General features: G+C 35.0%; 1 protein-coding gene across 1 annotated transcript; it reads right to left on the reverse strand.

The window, feature by feature from the left end:
• Nucleotides 1-2,428: 2,428 nt before the first annotated feature.
• LOC147404330 (shaggy-related protein kinase kappa-like) lies at nt 2,429-18,775 on the reverse strand. The gene is made up of 13 exons (XM_086440251.1): nt 18,610-18,775; nt 13,849-14,091; nt 13,122-13,214; nt 12,957-13,016; nt 12,597-12,869; nt 7,970-8,044; nt 6,285-6,341; nt 6,057-6,197; nt 5,923-5,973; nt 5,734-5,829; nt 4,527-4,610; nt 4,307-4,409; nt 2,429-2,726 (listed from the first exon to the last, which is right to left on the reverse strand). The coding sequence occupies exons 2-13, from the start codon at nt 13,996-13,998 to the stop codon at nt 2,638-2,640; spliced, it is 1,272 nt and encodes a 423-aa protein (XP_086296377.1). The 5' UTR covers nt 13,999-14,091; nt 18,610-18,775; the 3' UTR covers nt 2,429-2,637.
• Between the last annotated feature and the right edge of the window lie 3,510 nt (nt 18,776-22,285).

The following is a 22,285-nucleotide window of genomic DNA, read 5'->3' on the forward strand; positions in this document are numbered from 1 at the left end:
TAGGAGACCCTATGCAGGGATTACGTCTTTTGCGTCCTTGCAATTTGATAAGGGTATCATTTACCACTCTTCGACTTAGATTTTGACAGAAGCGGAATGGAGGAAAAAGATTTGTATCACCAATCCCCAATCTTGGGAGATACAGTTTTGTTGTGTTACACCATTTCCTACTACTCTAGCCCTGGGATCAACCTGTATTCGTTTAGCTGTGATTAAAGGAAGAAGCCACACTGGCAGTTGAGTGTATTTTCCTTCACACTAGGGTGTGTCATACCCTAGTTAAGTCTCATGACCCTCTTATATAAATAGTTCTCTCCCTCTCAAAACAGATCGGTCTTTTGGAGTAGTTGTTGGTTAACATGTTATAAGAGTATTAGGTTTGTATAGGTCATGGGGTGAGGGGGAGTGTTGAGTGTATATTTTCATCAACTCTTGGGGTGTGTTGTACCTTAATTAAGCCCCGTGACCCTTTTATATTCATAGTTCTCCCACTCTCCAATAGATATGGTCTTTTGGAGTAGTTGGTTAGTTAATATTGACACCTCAAAAAGAGAGGATGCAAGCAAAATAGGCCCTTCCTCCACGAAAACCTCTAAAGACACTATGGAAATGTGAGAAGACCTAATACAATACAAAAGCAAAATAAATATGTCGAATTTAATCTCCTAGATCAATCAATCGTCAAGGTAATCCAAAGAAAATTCAATGCCTTAATAGAGAAGGCTCTTAAAATCATGGGCGTATGTAGTTGCAACATGATCTCAACAAAGGAAAAAGACTCATCCTCTTCTAATGCCCAAATGTTGAGGAAAGAAAGAAATCTCTATTATTTCAGTCCTGTGATGAATCAGAAAAGAAAAAGGAAACACCATCGAAGCGATGGCCTGAGAAATGGAAAAGAATATCAAATATTTAGGGAAACTTCACCTATCATTGATAATCGATATTTTTTATCGTGGGTATCCCCACCCTTCGGGTGAAACTAATCCCACGGACACACGCACTGTCCCCTTGGAAAGTCCTAAGTGCAACTGGTTGAGTCGAGGGTCAACCAGACCCTGGAGGGTGGCCCCAAGGAATTCATTGCTTTGTGGGGTTCTATCATTGATAGTCTACTCTATGGAGAAAGTGAAACAATTGAATGGGATTTTTCAGAGATGTTGATTTATGAGGCTCGAAGCAAGATGATGGTAAAGAAGATAGCTTCTTGTCTAAAACCAAACCAGCATTAGAGCTGTGATGATAATAAGTCGAGGTGAAAATCTGCACCATCCAACTACAATGGAGGAACAAGTAGTATACTTTCAGAAGAATCTAAAAGATAAACAACGTTGAGGTTTTAGCAGACATGAAGATGCAAGTCTAGGATCTCAAGAACTAAGTCCAACAAAACCAAGCAGAACTGAGCGCATCTCAAGCTCCTTAAGCCAAACATATGTTCCCCCACATCAAGGTATGGAACTGAATGTCGGGCAATCTAAATATGTGAACATAAAATACGAGGGCTCAAGATAAAGAGTTGAATGGAAAAAATGGAATAGATGATGATGATTACATCGTGTCTCAATAGGCACACCAACTGTCATTGATGTATTAAGAGTTTTATTTTTTATTTTTTAAAAAGCTCGGGATTGAGTTGTTTCTAAGAAAAAATAAAATAAAAAGGCATAGAAATATACAAAACAGTTTTTTCCAAGGAAATATATGATGCACCTTGTAGGGCATAACTAAACATCTATAACTGACTAGAAACTACTAATTTCCCCTGCATGACCAGACTGAACTTTTTACAGCCATCCAAGTTTTTACCTCTATAAACATAAGGTTTAAATCTCTATGAATGTGTGGTAACATGTATGCATGGATGATGGCTTCTGTCAAGAATGATGCATCTTGCGTCACATTGAAGAATGCGGCCGAAAACAGAAGACTAACGAAAAATTTGAAACCAAGAATAAAAAACATAAGAAAAAGAAAACTCATCACATTGAAGAATGTAAGAGTCAAGATAACAATAAGATGGAGAAGAGAGTATCTGGATTCAAGATCTTACTAGAAAAACAAGCGTGCTAGCTTTTTCGGTCACAACCACCCGTCAGAACTTTCCATCATTCAATGGTTATCTAGGAAATCACATAGGCCGAAAATCTACCAATATGATCCTAAGCATCCACCCTACCGTTTTCTTTGGTCAAAAGATACGGAGGGCAAGGCAGGGTCTCTCTCGAATGTTACGACCAGCCAAGTGGATGTTTGACATGTTTTCTTGATGATACCACCTTGAATAATGGCTTCAGGACCTCACAACATGTATACCATACCTTTAGCACAAAGAAGAGAGAGATACCTTGCACTTCCGACATGCATTTGTAGATTCCTCCAAAAGAATACAGTCAGTAAAAATGCCAATAAAACGTTGCAATGGTGATTGGAGAAAAACTCAAATTCCATTACTTCAATCTCTATATCTTGGGTTCCCAAACTGTGCTAAGAATTCCATTTGCATGATAAACTTTTTCTCTCATTTCATACAGAAGAGTAGACAAAGGGAAATATAGGGGACTTTACATAATATATTTTTTTCCACAACGGATCAGAATGGACGGAGGGGCAGGAGGGGGACAATCTCCAACACTGCTAACTGTGCATCACCATGAACAAATTCTGCTTTCTAGCATGCTCGGGAATAAGCCGACTGAGAGTATGGGGTGGGATGCCCGACAGCTCTGTCCAAAAGAAATCCAAGAGAATTAATTATTTACCATAAAATGAAATTGGTTTCAAGATATGGACAAAATAAATAATTCAATTTCTGAAATGAAGACTATGCACCATTTAGTTTCCACTCCACTTTTTTTGTTTCAACCACCTTTCCCATCCTTAAAATATTGCAATTGACAAGATGACCCTCATCACTTGGGAAGAGAAAAGGGGTGTTTTAGACATTTCATCATCATCGTCAAATCCTTGTCCCAAAATTTTGGTGTTGGACAAACAAATCCTGCTCCTACATGAAAATTATATATAAATGACATCCTTGTATTCTATACTTCTTGCTCTTACTCCTAATTTGTACTCTTGCTTGTAGGGCCATGTGAATATCATGTTGGGGAATCCAACCATACAATGAGTTCTCCACGACCCACATTGTGGGGACGATCCTTGAAAAGATCAACTCATGATTGGAAAATCTACACTGTTGGATAAAACCATTAATTCATGACTTTTCATATAGCCTCTGATGTGGAACCAATTAATTCTCAGCAATGACGATCATCTCGGTGACAATAACTCACTATAGGAAAGTTGATTGAGATGGACATGCATAGATTATTAGATTAGGTTGGTTTAAGCATAGGTAATCTCTTAAAGACCCTTTAAAGTGGGGTTGTCACAACTCACACCTGAGTGTGCCCCACGTGCAGGTATGTGTTCATCAACATAGCCATCTAAAGGAATAAACAATAGTAGTAGAAAGTGGTAGCCAATAAGTAAAAGGAGAGGCTTACCAATAAAATGAAAGTTCACGTTAGGAAAATAAGGATTACTTCAAGGAGAAATAGAATAAATTAAGTGAGGATTCGATGGCCTTCCTTTTGAAACTTGAACAAGTTTTTATGACATCAAACAAAGGTCAATTTATGATCAGAAGAATGAATGAAATAATATTAGTATATTAACTGAAATTGGGTGGAAAAAGTGACACCGCTGTAAACTAGGTGGAAATAATATTGGAGTTTTCTTAAACCAAGATGGCAGAAATAAGATTCCCTTCTCCACTTTATTTATTTTAGAATAATGCTGAAGTGACCTCAAGATTGAACCTCACATCGCACACCCTGACGTGAAAGTGTATGGGAACCATACATGCTTTACCTCAATAAACGAGTCTATGGTTCCTATCCACTTTCATGTCAGGGTGTGCGATGTGAGGTCCAATCCTGAGGTCACTCCAGCACAACTCTTTATTTTATTATCCGAACATATATTTGTATCTTCTTTTCTGTCGCTCGCCAAATCTAACTGACCAACATGTGTTATAAGACAACCCATCGTCCGAATTAATGGAAAGATGGAAAGATAATATTTACTTTAAATCAAACAAAAATATAATTTAGTGACGATGTTTCCCTCTGGGTAGTTTAAACTTTAAGCCATTATAATTTCTTTTTTCCGGATTTCAGGGAATGCTATTTCACAAAAATTTGACTTGTCTTTTCTTTAACTTAAAATATAACATAAAATCCCACAAAAACAATCTATTATGATGATAGTAAATAGTAATAGATATTGAAAGTTTGCTAACCTTGTGGTTTGAAATTGAAGAGTGGAGGTAGAGGCCGACCATTCAGAAGACGATTGTTTGGGTCTCTCAATTCATCGAAGAAAGGGTGAATGCAAGCTTCTAACTGCAGTACCGCCACATGGAAAAGTGATCAGAAGTACCCACACCAAAAAAAAAACAAAAAAAAAAAACAAACAAACAAAAATATTCAGTGAAGCAATGAAATTGAAACTATGCTTACAGCGGTGCAGCGGAGATTAGGTGAGTACTGCAGGAATCTGGAGACCAGGTCAACTGCTTCTGGAGGCAAGCGTTTTTGGAAAACCTGGAGAAAAAAACAAAAACAAAATCACAGTAAATATCCGTGCAAGAGAATTAATTTATAAAGTATCAAATTTGGGATAGCCGCCCCACAAACTTCTATGTTACCATGTAAAGGACGGGAGATGATTCCCCAAGTCGATACGAACTTTCACAATTAAGATATTTGAAGGTAAGTTATTTTGAATAAAGTGGAATTTTATGTTGTTTTAAGGAATAAATAATTAAATTCCATTAACACTAGTCCCATTAGTTTGTTTTAAGAATTTAACATTTTACAATTAAATTAGGGTATTCTGGCATGAAGCTTGGAACTTGATCCCTCTTTCCTAGGTGCCCAGATACACATGGAGACAGATATGACCCCTTGACCTTCTTGGAAGGGTTCAACTACCTTCAAGAAGCACGAAACACACCTCAAACCCATTGATTAGGAATTTAAAATTTTAAAAAGATTAGCGATTTTCAAAGCACATTGATTTCCTTGATGGTCCAAGATAAAGAGGAACGGTGAAATAGGAGTCATTTTGCTGAACCTAAGATTTTGGATAAAGCATAAGATGATGATAACAGAGGAATCTAAATTATTTCCATATTTTCCAAAAACTAAAACTGTAAGAAACAGGGTTAGTCGTCACCTCCTGCATTATCAGCTCTCTCAATACATCCAACTCAAATAAAACTATTTTTATTAGCATGGCATCAGATTACTTCATCATTTGATCAAAAACTTTAAGTCCACACCACTTCTGCAGTGAACGATCTCGATGCTGCCTGCAGGACTTAAAACCACTTTTTGGTCAATCTTTTCTTCGATCATTTTCTACACAATAGACCAAACGGTAGTACTGGTCATCAGAGAAACTATACATGCCGAGTATTATTCATTCCACACAGTATTCTGTGGCCCATGCACGTTGGTGACCTTAAGAACTATGGTTGAACATTTCCGGTTTTTAAGTTAAAAAGAAAAGGAGGGGTTGTTGAAGAAAATGGTGGTTGTTCACCAATCTGATGCGTTAAAGTTTTTTTTTTTTTTTTGGTGGTATATACAGGTTCAGCTACCTCTTTTCTTCTTAGTTAATAAATTATCACATAACTAGTTAAAAGGACGTAATATGGAATACCTTGTGCCATGGATGAGCCTTTATCTGTGGGAACTTAAATTCGATATAATTTGGATTCATGCACTTTATCTCCTCCTTGGTAGGGGTCCCCAAAACCTACACATAATTTTTTGCAAATCAACAAAATAAGGTTGAAATTTCTTTAACATAAAAGACCAACCAAAAGATGAGAAACTAGACAATTATCACCTTGATGATCTCAACTAATTGGTCCACTCCACTTTCTCCAGGAAACAAGGGCTGCAAAAGCAAGACGAAAAGCTCAGAATAAACAGAAGTGGGAAAACAAGAAAGTGAAAGAAATCATGACAGAATAAGATTACCTGCCCGAGGAGTAATTCAGCCATCACACAACCTGTAGACCACATATCAATTGCAGTTGTGTATTCAGTTGCGCCAAAGATGAGTTCTGGGGCACGATAATATCTTGAACAAATGTAAGAGATATTAGGTTCTCCTTTCACCTGAGGACAACAAGAAAATTATCAATCTTAGTCTAACAAAGAAGAGGCCGCAGTCTAGCTAGCAAATATTGCAGGTGAAAAACTTACCAATACTTTTGCACTTCCAAAATCACAAAGTTTCAGCTGATGCGTGTGCGGATTCACCTGAAATTAACAATTTTGCATTTCAGTCTTACAATAGAAGATAGTGATTCACAACGAGCGAGAGAGAGAGAGGGGGGGGGGGGGGGGGGGGGGGGACATTATAACATGGATATCAACCAACTCCTGTATTTAAGCCAGTTCAACCATTTAAAATGTTTACAAAGGTACATAAGTGGTGAAAACAAAGTTCATTACAATTTCAGTGGTAGAAATTGTTGATAGGTGTTTTGTATCTGCGCCAACAAGAGTCCCTATGATGCCAGCTGGGGCATATAAGCGCTAGCTTGGCACCTTACATCAGGGCTAGGATTGCTGACCTGGCATCTTAGTCACTACACCAATGGTCCTGTCTGCTCCTGTGAATGGTGTCTTCAACATCAAAACCAAACTCTAGGACTTATGCTAAATCCAAGGAGGGAACAATTTGAGACTAGGGATTGATGGGCCATCTAAGGGATGTTTGACAACGATGGGGGGATGGGTAGCCTCACAAGGCCTTTACCTCGTATAGAACAAGTTAGAGGTGCCAACATTGACATCAACAATGCCAGCGAGGTCCCAGATTGACATAGTAATCTTAGTTGACTTCTCTGCTAACACAAGACAAGAAACAGGGAAGCAGAGAAAGTCAGCCTAAGACAAGTGACCTGTCTTATCTACTACCCACCTGTTACCTCGGATGGCACCCTTTGTCTCAGACAGAGTGGAGAGAGAGATCTGTCTCTCCTGCTCAATCTCTTTCTTAATCCACTAGGTGACCAAACGGCCACTTGGCTGGTTTAGGTGGACATCGGATCCTGGTCACCCCGTGGTCTATCCACGTGTACAAGCAAAAAAGCCTTATCAGCATTTCCACACTAAAACAGAAATTTTAAAATTTCGGTGCGTTGCTACTCCATCAATAAAACTGCTACAGAGATCAGTGTCTTGTGAAGCTGGTTGTACAGAGAACTAAATTATGAAGAGTTGGGATCCATTAATAGGCTGACACATAACTGTTGCCACATAGCAGGAGAAGGAACAAGCAAGAAACTAGGCTGATTGCATCTGTTATCTTCAGAATTAGTATCCAGTACAGAAAGTTTCAGGAGCAATAGGCCATCTAATTACGTAGGACATGGCTCCAATTGACAATAAGAGTAGGCCAGTTAGTCTCTCAATATTTATTTGTTATTTCCTGAATTGTTTTCATGGGAAAATGAATACTGTGAGAAAATGAATTCCACTAGTTGATTGCACACCTAAGAAAATGTCAAAAAGGGACTTGGTTTTTAGTTTTGGGGGTGGGGTGGGGATAATCATGAGAGAAAAACAATTGGAGGCACGAAAATCATTTTCCTGGGGTGGGGTTGGAAAACATTTTCGCTCCCAGGGTGGGAATGACGCAAGTTCAAAATTAAAAAGATAAGGAAACGAAAAGTGCAAGTTCATTCTGAAGCCAGAAGTGCTGTCCAGATCAAATAAATTAACTAAACAATTTCAACGGCTTTGGTCCTGTGCTTGGGTAATAAATGGAAAGGCGAACTCCCGGCTATGAATGCATGCACGAAAACAACACATTCCAGCATATACACAAGGCCTTGCAAGGTAACAGAATTCTCAATGCTGAAGCAAAAAAATAATCTTACGAGTAAGTTCTGTGGCTTAATATCACGGTGACAAATACCAATACAGTTGTGTATGTAAGCAAGTGATCTGCAGATCTGCACCAAAATTAGACACGAAAAAGAATAAGTGCATGGATATAACTACAACCTTCAAGGTACTAGAAAGAGTAAAATCTCTTCCATACAAATTCATATAAACAATTTCCCTGTCATTCAGTGTGCATATTTAATGCATAGCAGTAAACAAAAGGTGCAGAAAAGAAACATCTGGAGGTCAAAACTCAAAAGTTTGACTTGGAACACGGATAGGAGCATATTATAGCTTCTATCAGAACAAATATAATATTATCTTCTCTTCTTTTTCTTCCTTTCCTTATCTTTCTGTCAAAACCTAGATCCATTTAATCTGATTTTTTCATCTTCATTAGATGTTCTCAATGCTTCAATTTTTAAGGAATTGTGCTTATCTAGTGTTTCATGTATTACCTACAGTACACAAGGTATTAAATATCAATTTTGGTGTCTATTTCGGTCAGCCTGGAATGGAAATATTTCAATTAGTGATGCAATATCTTTTTTTGGAAACAATGGAAATATTGTGGAAGTGATGAAAATTTCATTTAAACAATGAAAAATAATAAAATAGGTGTTAAGTCATCAAAATATAATAAACAGTCATATGGAGTGTGAAAATGAAGATCAACAACGTATTATGTATACGTGCAAGTATTTGAGAGCACAACGGTGAAAAACAATGGTACTCTGCATGGAAATGAGTTTAATAATGTCATATTAACAACATACTATATAAGACATTTGCTTAAATGAAGAAAATATTAACTGTTGTATTCAGTATTCACATGTTATTATATTTTTTGAATATATATATATATATATATGGATAAATTAATAATGTATCTAACTTCTTAAAACATAGGCATTGTTTATATGACTGCACTAATATAATTAAAATATACCAAAATAAGATGGCATGGATATCTAAATAGTCATAATTCATTTAACTAATTAATGAATATTATTTGAATTTTTAATTGATAATTTTATTATAAGTTTTTATTGATTTTTTTTATTTTTAAAAATAGAATATTTCGGTTGAAGTTTACTATTCAATGAAATATATATTTCCACCGAAATCTTGCATTTTTATACTTAAAATTTGATTACTGCAGTCACAATTCACAATTCACCCAAATATTTTACGAAATGAACAGTGACATTCATTGAAATATTTACAAAAGAAATTGTTAGGTAAAATTTCGTGTTGGACCTTGTGGAAATGGAAATATTTTGGTATATTTCATGGAAATATGTCAAATTTTAATACTATTCCTACACTTAACCCAATTGGTCGTTATTTCTCTCGAAAAGAAGATAAATGTGAACATTGATGCCCATACAAATATGCTAAAGCCTAAAGGATTGAAGAACAAATATTTAAGGATATTGACATAAACACCTTTCACACTACCTCCTTCAAGTTGGAGCAAAAATATCAGCAATGCCCAACTTGCACAAAATCCACGATAGCCTAGCTTTGCTAACTCCTTTAGTCAAGATGTCAACCAATCGAAGCTCTATTGTGATATATGGGTTGCATATTTGTTTCTCATTTTTACCCTAATAAAATGTTGATCTACTTCAAATGTGCTTGGTTCAATTATGTTGAACTGGATTATGAGTATTACCGATAGCTAGCCCATTATCACAATCACGGTACAATTTCATAAGACTCGTGAGAGCTGAATCCTGACTCTGGCATCAACAACTTGGGCCTGAGAAACTCACAAAGACCATGCCATGGAGCGATATTCAGCCTCTGATCTAGATAAGGTAACATTGATTGTTTCTTACTTCTATATCACCAAATTACTACCTCCATTCAATCGATGGTAAGTGATAGACCTTGCCCAATTTGCATCTATAAATGATTTTATTTTCAAGTGTCCATACCTAGAAAACTATACTCACCTTTCGAGCATACTCACAAAAAAGTAACTTTTTGAAAAAACTTGTGCTTAAAACACACTTTGTACTTCCTATGATTAAAACGAGACAAAAGGCAATTTGTTTTCCAAAAATAAAAAGTGTTTCTATGTTGTAAATGCATTTTTGTTTCTATGTTTTAAAAATGTTATTTTCAACAACAAAAAAAAGACTTCTTTTGTAGGCCTATGGCTAATTTTTGTGGCCTCGTGATTTTTTATGATTTGGTTCATAAAGATTGTTTAATACGAGATTTGGTAATAATGTCTTGATATTATGGATTTATAATTTTTTCAATAGTGTATTATTTTGCTAATTGTTGAATAGATTTTTTTAGCATCCTAAAATGTATAATTATGTGCGAAAACATGTTATCATGCATGGAAAACTTATATTCCAAGAAAATATTTTAACACTCCCAGATCCTTATTTTCAAATTCTCTTCCCAAATACCCCTTGAGGTGTTGAATTATTCTTTGATTATCACCTATCACAACAATATCATCTGCATACACTAGAGTTACAGTGTCATTCCAAGAATGCTTAACAAATAGTGAATGGTCAGCTTGACTCTGTACGTAACCCACCTTTTTCAATGTATTACTAAACTTGTCAAACCATGCCCAATGACTGCTTCAACCCATATAATGCTTTCTCCAATCGATAAACTTTTCATTTACTAATATGACATTGAAACACATGCGGAACCTTCATAGACACCTCCTCTTGTAACTCACCATGAATAAAAGCATTATTGGCATCCAATTGACAAAGAGGCCATGAAAAATATGTTGTTAAAAAAAAACCAAACTAATGGAGTTCATTTTCACAAATAGAGCAAACCTCTCGTAATAATCTATCCCATATGTCTGTTAGTAGCCTTTACTGAAAAAACTTGGCCTTATATCTATCCACAAATCTGTCAGCCTTATACTTCACTATATGAAGCCATTTACAGCCAATGCTTTCATTTCTTCACACAAAACATCCCTCCTTGTGGGCGGAGAAAGAGCATCTGAAACATTATCAAGAAAGGCTACAGTGGAGGCAGATACTATGAAGAATTGATAAGGAGATAAGGAATGGCAGGAAATAAAATAGATATTAGATATTGAGTACAAGCACATGTTCCCCCACGAATAGCAATAAGAAGAAGTGAATCACCAACCATAGGAAGGAACATAAGACTTATTACCAAAGTCTGTGGAATGAGGTACTAGTCATCGTAGATTGGTTGTTGGCTGATATCTCCTTGTATAAACCTCAATGCTTTATCTTTTGGCCAATCTTTGTCTTTTCCACAACTAGTAAATTAGTAGTGCAATGAATACCACTAGTGACAAAGATGAGCTTGGACACAGAAACAACAAGAATAGGTAGGGGGATCAAGAATTAAGATGCTACCCCATTTTGAGACCTCGACATTCCTATTTTTGAATGTGAGGAGGTTGTGCTCGAAGGGATCAAAGGTGGCATGGAATATTTTCAGAATCAACTCATACCAAATACCTTTTTGAAGTTGTTACACCTTAGAGATGCCTTTCCACACCACTAAGCTGTATGAAGACACAACAAAACTGCTAACCTAACCTTGGTTCCTACTGTCACACCCACTTTCTATGACTTTCTTCCAAGGACAGTCTGTCTCCCCCTGTACCTCCAAGCCAGTTTCCCAACAAAGTTTTAGTCAAATCTCTGGAATGTCTAAAGACAAGATCACATACCCCCTTCACCTTGTTAATCGTCTTCAAATTGACAAGATGATAGTGCGAGTCATCTAGGCCTTCCCAAAGAAAGTCCTTCATCAACCTCTCCAATCTATTAGCAACAATGATCAGGATAGATGATAGGGAGAGAAGAAGATGAGTACACTGGGCAGAGTGCAATTACTGAAGACAAATCTGGCATATCAAAAACTACTAAAGCTGTGCCTCACTAGTAACTAAAACAAATCGAGATCATCAAGACCCACTTTCTATATCTCAAGGCTAAATATTGAACCCCACATTTGATTTTTATGACTCCCCTTTCGGGGGATCCCAAGAATGCCCCACAGCCGGCCAAATCGGTCCCATTTCAAGGATAATCCTTTCCTTAGTGGTTGAATGCCTCCAGGTCTTCTTTGACTTCAATTTTGAAGGTCTGTGAGCTGCTTCATCATTTTTCTTTCAATTTGTTCATTTTTTGCGACTTCATTTTCTTTTCCAATCTGATCAAAATCATTTCCTTGTGGGTTTTTTTTATTTTTTATTTTCTTTTCAAATAAGTATTTCTTTCCAGAATTTCCACAATGAAGTTTTCTTCTTTTCCTTTTTTTTTTTTCTTTTTCTGTTGACTACTAAGTTTTGCAACGAAATTGATGGGGAGCACACCAGAAAGGAATTGTGGAAAGTAGATAGCAGTTACACTAAAGGACGGTGGTTAAAACAAAGTTAAAAAAAAAACAGTTTGGGAAAAAAAGTTTTTCTATCACTCTTTTCCATCTTCTATAAACTTAGCAGGTCTTATTTTCATCAACATCAACATAGTGAACATTATTAGTATCTCCATGCACTAGAAACCCTATCTGATAAGTCAACTGTCATGCATTGAAACTTGCAGATTGCAAGGGAAAAAAACAAGCATAAAATTGAACACCACAAACCTGATAAGTATAGAGTTTCACATAAATTAGGGGCATTCGCTGGTTGATCCTATTGTAATGCCTTGCAATGCGATTAACGGTCTCAGGGACAAACTCAAGTACAAGATTTAGGTAGAGCTCTTCTTTGTCCGTCGTTGAAAAGAAGCAATGCTTAAGGGCAACAATGTTAGGATGATCCAGCATTTGCATAATCTGTAACTCTCGATTTTTGTAGCGCTTGTCTTGGAGAACCTTCTTGATAGCGACAATTTCTCCCGTTTCTCTACATTTGGCCTACAAAAAGTGGTAAAAAAAATCTAAAATAACATTAAATGCTATTCCACTCCATTTGAAGGGAATAAAGATTACGGTTCCATTTACCTGGAAAACAACACCAAAAGACCCAGTTCCAACAACATGTTCTGCTATGTAACTGATTCTCTGTGAATCCAATCAAAATGTGACGCAAACAAGTCAGAAATTCACCTATACATCACATATAGCAGACCGAATAAAAAAGATCCTTGAAAACTAAGTACATCCAACCTGCTTGGGTTGACCACTTCGACCACCAATTGTAGTTGCTATTACATGTCCCGCCTCAGCACCCATGCCATCAATTATATCTGGTTCACTATCCTGCAACATAAAAATCAAAAGAATTACAAAGAGTCCCTTAAAAAGCTTCCATATTTTGGGACTAAATTTCTAAAATCATCATACATATTTCAAAAAATGTGAATTGCCATAAAAGACCAAATTGCTTCGCATCCATTTTGTTTAGAGAGCTGCTATTCGCACCCCAACTTTTACTTATTACACCCACACTTTCTTAAATTATTTATCACCCCCCAAATAAAAATTAGAACACACCTTTCAAACATTACCAAGGTTTGGCTCAAATTATAATCTCAACATTACAAAACATTATAACACTCCATTCAAATAATTTAAGTAGTTGTTTACAATTATGATTAGGCTCATATAAAATCATAAACCCAAAAAATACAAATCTAGTTAAAAAAAATGAGAGAGGTTTTATTGACACGCCAACTTTTACTTATTCTCAACCATTCACTTCTTTTCTTTATTTTTAATTGGGGGTGCGGTGCAATAAGTAAAACTTGGGGTGCCAATAGCAGCTCTCTTTTTAAACTATCACTTGACTGGAGAAATTAAAACACAAAAATCATAAGGCAATTCCAGCAACTGAAAGGAATCACAAGAAGTCCAAACTATCTAACAAAAGATTTCTCTAAACACAGAAGCTTACTTTATCATCATCTTGGTCCAGCATATTGTCCCTCAAACTCATCCCAAGCATCTCTTTCCCAAGCCTCTCAACTGAGTTAGATGAGCCATGGAAGCTGTTAATTTTCCTGGAACTGCTAGCATCACGATGTCCCAGACTGGTGGACGCCATAAATATGCTTAGTTAGTATCACAGACACTTAACATTTTCTACCATCTATACGATTCTTCTTGACTTGCTCTCCACCTCATCCAGGTACCCACCCTGATGGAACAAATAGCTATATAAAGTCAAAACACAAACTTAACATGAACAAGAAAAATATACAAGATAATAGAGCAGCTTAGCTCCTTTATTTTTATTTTTAAAGGTAAAATTTTTATTAATGAGAAAGAAAGGGAGGCTGAGACAGCCACCCAACATTTTTTTTTTTCTTTTCTAGTAAGTAAAAGAAATACATGAAGATCATTTGGGAAGAAAATTAACATGGTCTAGTGTTGATTGAAAACCTCCAACATATCAATGACACTGCTATAACTAGAATTACAGATTGAGGAATGTGACCTCTGCAGTTCCTTTTATTTGGAAAAAGTTCATTGAAATGTCCATCAGTTATTTAATTTTGTATTTCAGTCAAAGGAATTATGCATCTCAGATGGCTACAAAAAGAGAAAACAAGAAACTGATATAACAAGAGCAAAGGAAGAAGGGAGGTGGAAAAGAAGAGATTCTTTTCTGTTACAGTACTAAACATATCGAAAGTCAAGGTTTTTATATGAATATTTAGGAAGCCAGTACAAGAGATGATGGTTGAATAGTGGTTTTAAATGTCAACTTAATTATATTTCCTTAGAATCTAAGGCTGAGAAGAGGTTTCAGGGAGTATTGTTGTTGGTAGGTGGCTTAACCACATTTTCGTGGCTTTAATTTCATAAAGCTTGGGAAAGGGGCCATTTCCTCCTATTATTATTTCCCCACCCCTGTTTTGAATGATTTGTTCAACAACATACCCGGTGGAAGGAAATCCCTTCATAAATGGGGTGGAGTCGAACGCTGCCTCCTTAATAAGGGGCTCGATGAGTGTGGCGAGATCGTCCTTAAGAGTCTCCCTCTTCTCTAAGAAAGAAAAAAAGAAGTCCCTCTTTTATTGTCCGACATGCCTTGTCGTAGTGGAGCTTGTGATACAGTACTAAACACATCGAAAGTCAAGGTTTTATAACAATAAAAGAGATGATGGTCGAATAGTGGTTTTAAATCTCAACTTAATTATATTTCCTTAAACTCTAAGATTGAGAAGAGGTTTCAAGGAGTTGTTTAGTATTATTATTATTATTATTTTTTTTTTTTGGGGGGGATGGGGGGGGGGGGGGGGGGGCGGGGTGTCTAGCCAGCACCAAATTTCTTGCCAGTTCTGAGAATGAAGGTTGGCCAAGATAAGATAGGGAATTCAGTAAGCAGTTATTTCACTCGTTCTTATGTTTTTGAAGTGTCTTGAAGTTTTCTCCCCTTAAGCCCCAAAAGATTCATCACCCAAACAGAACATCGTATCAACGACTGGTTACTTCCTTCATAAAGTGTATAGGGCCTCCTCAAAATCTCTAGAGTCATTGGCTTTGTAAAATCTGATTTGATTGATGATTCTTGGATGATATTATTTCCTGTAAAAATCTGATGATTCTTGTTTTTGTCTTTGTTTTCCCCTTTGGTATGTCATCTTGATCTGCCGCTTGTATTTATTTTCTTTAATCTATCAAAAAAAAAATATTACATGAACCCCAATAGGTTATTTATAAATAATAAGAAAATCAACCAAGACATGGAAACTAGCCTAATACAAATATTGTAATTTATCAATACTTCCAAATGTAGAATATCCTAATTGATATATTCTAAATATATTATTCTCTATCACAACCTTCTATTTGTGATAAGATACACTGGCAATGATACAATATATCTCATGTACCTTAATATAATGCATCTTATTTTCTAACACCCTCTTGCAATTGCATGGTCCTTTGAAGAAGGAATATTCAATTGGTTTCTCATAATAATTGCTCTTGATCTCATTGATTGTTATGCTATTAGATCACCAAAAATCCAATCATGCTACTTGATGGTCACTATCTATCTGTGAAGTCCATCATCGTGCATCTCACTCTTATTTTATCTATCGGAGCTAGTGACTTTCGAAACCAGATCTATCAGAGTCTCTCCCAAGAGCATACAAAGTAGGATTGTGCACTTTAAATGAAAGAAATCTCGTTGGAGAGATTTTAGATTTGAAAAAAAAGAAAGATCGTAAGAAATAAATGTGAAGACTTGTGAGATTTGTAAAGATATTTAATATCTTAAATGATATAATCTAAATATATCATTATCCACCATAACATTCCATTTGTAATGAGGTATACTACCAATGATACAATGTATCTCATGCACCTTAATAAAATGTCCATCGTATTCTCTAACACGTTTAATAAACCTCGGTTCACAAACCTAAACTACCCCAAACCAATACCCTAGTTCTTATCAAGATAGTTTTTTTCCAAACCATCAAATGATATTGACCTTTGTCATTCAAGTTCTTTGTCCCTTCATAGAATTTCTTTATCAGTTTTTCCAATCACTATGCTAGGCATGCAAAAATGGAGAATGAAGTAAGATAATAAATTGGAACACTAGCTAGGGTTCTTCTGATTAGAGTTAGTTTAATTACCATGGCAAGAAAATCTATTTTCCAACAAGCAAGTTGCATCTTGAATCATTCCATCACTGAGTCCCACATGCTTTTATAGCTAAATACCCAATGAAGGGCCCATATATGATGTTGTTACAACACCAAAGGGATAGTAGCTTAAGTCGATACACCATCACACCTAAGTGCTTTTTGTGTAATGGATAGATTCGAATTAGATGGTATCAGAACTAACACCAAATCTTGGGTTCAAATTCTAAAAGGGACAATAAGGGTATCTAAAGAGCCACTACAGAGTAGACCAACAAGGACATTAGCGAAAGAAGCCAACTAGGGGAAGAACTATTTGAGTACCCTAAAAGAAGGGTGGCAAAGTGAAAGCCACCACAAAGTAAACCACCAAGGACGTCGACTACAGACCGCAGTGATGTGATACAACCCAAAGAGATAAGAGCCTAACTTTCTACACAATTTACATTTAGGTAATACGTGTATTGGTTAAGTCATATTAGAGAGGGACACAAACCCACCTTGAATACAAGTTTCACTTAACTTTCCAAGTTATCCACCTACCCCATCCCCAAAAACTCACAATTTGTTAGATTGGTGGAAAGCACGGACACCATCTCAAGGTATATAAGGATGCGCCTTAAATACCTTACTTAAATAGAAGACTTTTACGAAAATATAGTATCGTCTAAAAATTGAAAATTACTAAAAGAAAAAAAATTATGGGTAAGCTGGACCTAAACCCAAGACCTCAAAGTTGTTTTGCAATGTGTCAAACCAACTTTGTAATGTCTTTGATGACTTTTACTAATAGAAAAATTGATATCTCCATATTGGTTGAACTGCCCTTCCCTCCAAATCCACCCCACATGCACATGCACATGCATACACAAACACATACACCATTGTTTTAAAAGTTGTCTAAGACCCGAAATGACTCACTCAACTCAACTCTTCTCGATATCATTGGTGAACGTGAGAGATTTCTCTATGAATTGTCCTTCACATTGGCTCATCCAAGATACAATACAACTCTTCCAATATTTTGAAAATATTGATCGAATCAATTGGGATTTGTATTTATTGATAAAAATAGTTATTCTTTAATGAGTTAAATATTCATTGGTGAACATGCAAGATTTTCAATGTGAAATGTCCTTCACATTAGCTCATCTAAGATACGATATAACTCATCCAATACTTTGAAAATATTGATTGAATCAATTGGATTTTGTATTTATGGATAAAAATAATTATTCTTTAGTGATTTAAATATTTATTATCCAAACATAAATATGATTGTGTGGTTAAGAATTTTCTAATTCACCTTATATATTAATAAATATTGATAATTCTTAATATTTATTAGCCAATATGTCTCGGGCGAGTCAACTTGGTATCGATGGGGGATAAGACAAATACTGAGTTTTTAAACCATGACTCACACACTACTCTACACTCCTCATCACCCTACTAAGAAAATCTACCACAAGACTAAAAAGAGAGCATGTTTCCACTTCCCCAATGAAACGAACACTGCTCATCTGAAAACCGAGTCAACTCATCCGAGTTTTCAAATAACTCGGCTAGTCGGATTTCGATGTTTTTGTACATGTTAATATATTTTTCAAGGTTTTAATGTGTGTGAACAATATAAAAATAACGGCAGCGTCAATTATTCCAGATCAAAAAAAAATTATTAATTTTTTATTAAATACATATATGTTCCAATTAATGCAGAAATCGGTTTACAAGGGGTTTGACTCATCTGAGTCGGATCGGTTTTGCCGAGTCAAAAACCATACCCACCCCCGTGTGTGCCGATCCGATCCGGGAAACAAGACCAGATCTAGAATTAAGAAAAAAAAAAAACTTAAAATGTTTTTTTAACACTTAAATCAGTTGGAAATAAAAACAGATGATCGGTTATGCTTAAATCGTTTGTTCTAATAGAGTAGAAGAAACTAAGAAACATTTTCTATCAGAAACTTAAACCCTAGAATTCAAAAAGAAATTTAAACAGATCTGTTAAGCAAAAACTTTATTTTAGTTAATTTATTTTGTTTCTCACTGACCTGAAGAAATTACGAGCAGAATTCATGCATCCCAGCTTTCTCCGAGAACAAAATTGATAGATCGACAGATGTAAAACTCATGGAATGGTTCTCTCTCTCTCTCTCTCTCTCTGCTTTTGCCTTTCGGTGTCACTGCTTCGTGTCTGCTCTGAGAAAAAAAGGTATCCAGGTGCAGTCCAGAACTCTATACTGCACTGTCGCTGGTACCTGTCGACGTGGAGGGATGACGTGGATATTTAAAACATGATCAATTTTAAGAATTTTTGTTTTTTTTTAAAGTTATTTTTCACACATAATTTTAAAGGGATGGGCTATATACACCCTTTTTTTTTTGCTTTATACACCCACTTAAACGTTAAATGTCAATAATATATAAGTACGTAAATACTCTTTTATGGGTTCGTCGTGAATTCAAAATTACTTCCCAAACTCCTTATTGAGTCCTTATTTGTAATTTAAAATATTGATTAAATTTTTGTTAAAGATTAAATAGTAAAAAATGGTTATTTTATAATTTTGAAAACAATCAACATGATTATAGGGCGGTGGATTCAAAATTTCTTGTGTTTTTATCAAAATGACCTTGATTATATTAAGTTTAAATGAAAAAAATTAGGGTATTTGAGAGATCCGAAATTTGGAGCGAACCACATTTATATCCCGCCCTCTCATTATAATAGTAAAGATATATAACAATTTATATATATATATGGAAGTAGAGGCACCTTAAAATAAAATAATAAAACCTAATTAATATAGAATTGTAATTGCCTAAGTATTTATCTAAATAAGATAATTCATCTTAATTAGAAAAAAGCTTCTTTTATTGAGATTATTTCGTTTATAAACTCAAATCATGTCATTTGACATAATAAATAGATCTAATGCATATATCGACACATGCACCAATATGATTTTTGTTTTGATATGTACTATATCGTACATACATCAATATTAAAATTTTGTGTGCCTCACAGAGTGATATTCTATCCTCCAACAGGTAAATCAGCAAATTACAGAGATCCAACAATCTTTATTTGTAGTAAATGATAGTAATTATAAGATCAACTATATAACTATTTTCATAAATATTAAAAATACGAGGTGGGATGAATAATTTTAGCAAAATAGGTAGTTGTTTAAATAATTTTCTCTAGAATTAAAGACTACATACATGGAATACCACTTTAACCATCACTCCTATATAAAGTTTCATATTGACAATCTATTATTTTTCACTAGTAGGTGGAATGGGCAAATGCACACGTATTATAAAAATTAGGATTTATACATAATTATAATTTTTTTAAATTAGTTTACCAATTATTTAGAAAAAATAAAATAGACAAAATAATAGTATATCATATTTTATCACTTAAAATAGAGAGCTATCAACACACCGAATTTATTGTAACACACCAATTTATATGTTGGCAAAATATGCAAAAGGACTGGTGTGTTGTAAGTAAAAGTTAGCATGCCAATAGAATCTCTCTTTAATATAATGTAATTGCCTTTTTGTAATTTAAAATATTAAATAAGTTAATAAAATAAAATAATATTTAGGTAATTGTTAAAAACTAATTAACATAATTTTAGAGTTGTAAAATTGTTATTTTATATTGCTGGGAGTTTTTTATAATTTTAATTAGGGGGCAACTAGTTGTAGATCACCTACAACCAATTGTAGGCTATCATTAAAAAATCTCCATTGTACTTTATTGGTATGATTATACTCTCAAAGAAGGTCTTTTGTTTAATAAAACAAGAAAGAGAGCTAATGAAAAGAGATACAACATACACATATAAAGAAGATTAGGATGAGAGACGTAAGGCGTGATAACATTAGAGGAGAATAAGGAGAGAGGGAGAGATGAGATGAGTGGAAGTGATAGAGAAGAGGGAGATGAAGCGTTAAGAAATAGTCTAAAATATGTGAGAGAGATAGCAAATGTTGGTTTGCCATCAAATTTGTTCCTCTCTTAACAAACTAAGGTGAGAGTAAGAGTGATTAAGAGAAAAAAGAGGAAGGGCTCAGATGCCACATGATAGAGGGAAAGAAGAGTTCTCAAAAAAATAAGATTTTTTTTTAAAGATTAGTGGAAGTAACCTACGCCTTATGGTTGTTAGTTACTGATTCCTTTTAATTAACTAAGACTATTACGAAGATAACTCAATAAACAATTATTTTTGTAATTTAAAAAAACTAAGATCTATAGTTAAATGATCCTCCTTGGATTATTATATATATATGGGTCCCGTTCAGCAACAAACATTTTGACAAATATTTTGGCAAAATATTTTTCAAAACATGGGTTAGAAGTTTTGGAATGGGCTGATTTTTGGTGAGGATGATCTCTACGGTGAGGAGATCATCATCACCAAAAATCAGCCCATTCCAAAACTTTTAATCCCATAAAAAATGGTTTACAAAAACTGGACGGTCCACGATTTTTCAACTTGTAAACTGGGGCTAGAAGTTTTGGAATTGGCTGATTTTTGGTGAGGATGATCTCCTCACCGTAGAGATCATCCTCACCAAAAATCAGCCCATTCCAAAACCTCTAACCCATGTTTTGAAAAATGTTTTGTCAAAATGTTTGTTGCTGAACATTTCCATATATATACATATAGGGTAGCGATCAATGGCAAAGTTTTTGGCTCAAACACATGAGTTAGAGGTTTTGGAATGGGCTGATTTTTGGTGAGGATGATCTCTACGATGAGTAGATCATCCTCACCAAAAATCAGCCCATTCCAAAACTTCTAACCCCATAAAAAACAGTTACAAAAAATGGACGGTCCACGATTTTTCAGCTTGTAAACATGGGTCAGAAGTTTCGAAATGGCAGCCCTAAAGTTTGCCAAGTTTGGTACCAAACATTTTTTGTAAATCACTTTTGATGGGGTTAGAAGTTTTGGAATAGGCTGATTTTTTGTGAGGATGAGATCATTCTCACAAAAAATCAGCTCATTTTGCAACTTCTAACCCTACTTTACAAGTTGAAGAATCGTTGACCGTTTAATTTTTGTAAATCACTTTAATGGGGTTAGAAGTTTTGGAATAGGATGATGATCTCCTCTTCATAGAGATCATCCTCACAAAAAATCAACTAATTCCAAAGCTTCTAACCCATATTTTGAAAAATGTTTGACACCAAACTTGACAAACTTTATGGCTATTGAACCATCCCATATATATATATATATATATATATATTAAGATTAAATTTTCCTATAAAAAAAGATTAAATTTATAAGTGGGGGCATTTTTTGTCAATTAAATCTTTGTACCAACAAAAATCTATTATAAAAGTAATCATAAATATAAAAAATGAGTTGTGATAATTTGACTAAAAAAATCACTCAAAATCCACCCAACTGATGTGGCATTTGGATAGACCCATAGATTTTTTTTCTCGAGATACACAAGTAAATATTTATGAATTGCAATTGAGTGAATTTTGAATATCTTTTTTGTTTTTTTTAGTTTGATTATCATTATTTATATGTGATGTGAGGTCCAATCTTGAAGTCACTTCAACATTATTCTTCGTGAGTCGTGTTGGGGTGACCTCACATCGCACATCTTGATGTGAGGAGGTACATGAGGTCCAGGTCTGAAGGCTGGACCGTAGCTCCAGAGAAGCTGTGGTTCTTATAGGTATGATCAATC

This window comes from Akebia trifoliata, chromosome 4, assembly GCF_017979445.1.
Source record: "Akebia trifoliata isolate Shusen 1 chromosome 4, ASM1797944v1, whole genome shotgun sequence".
In the NCBI taxonomy this organism is placed as follows: domain Eukaryota; kingdom Viridiplantae; phylum Streptophyta; class Magnoliopsida; order Ranunculales; family Lardizabalaceae; genus Akebia; species Akebia trifoliata.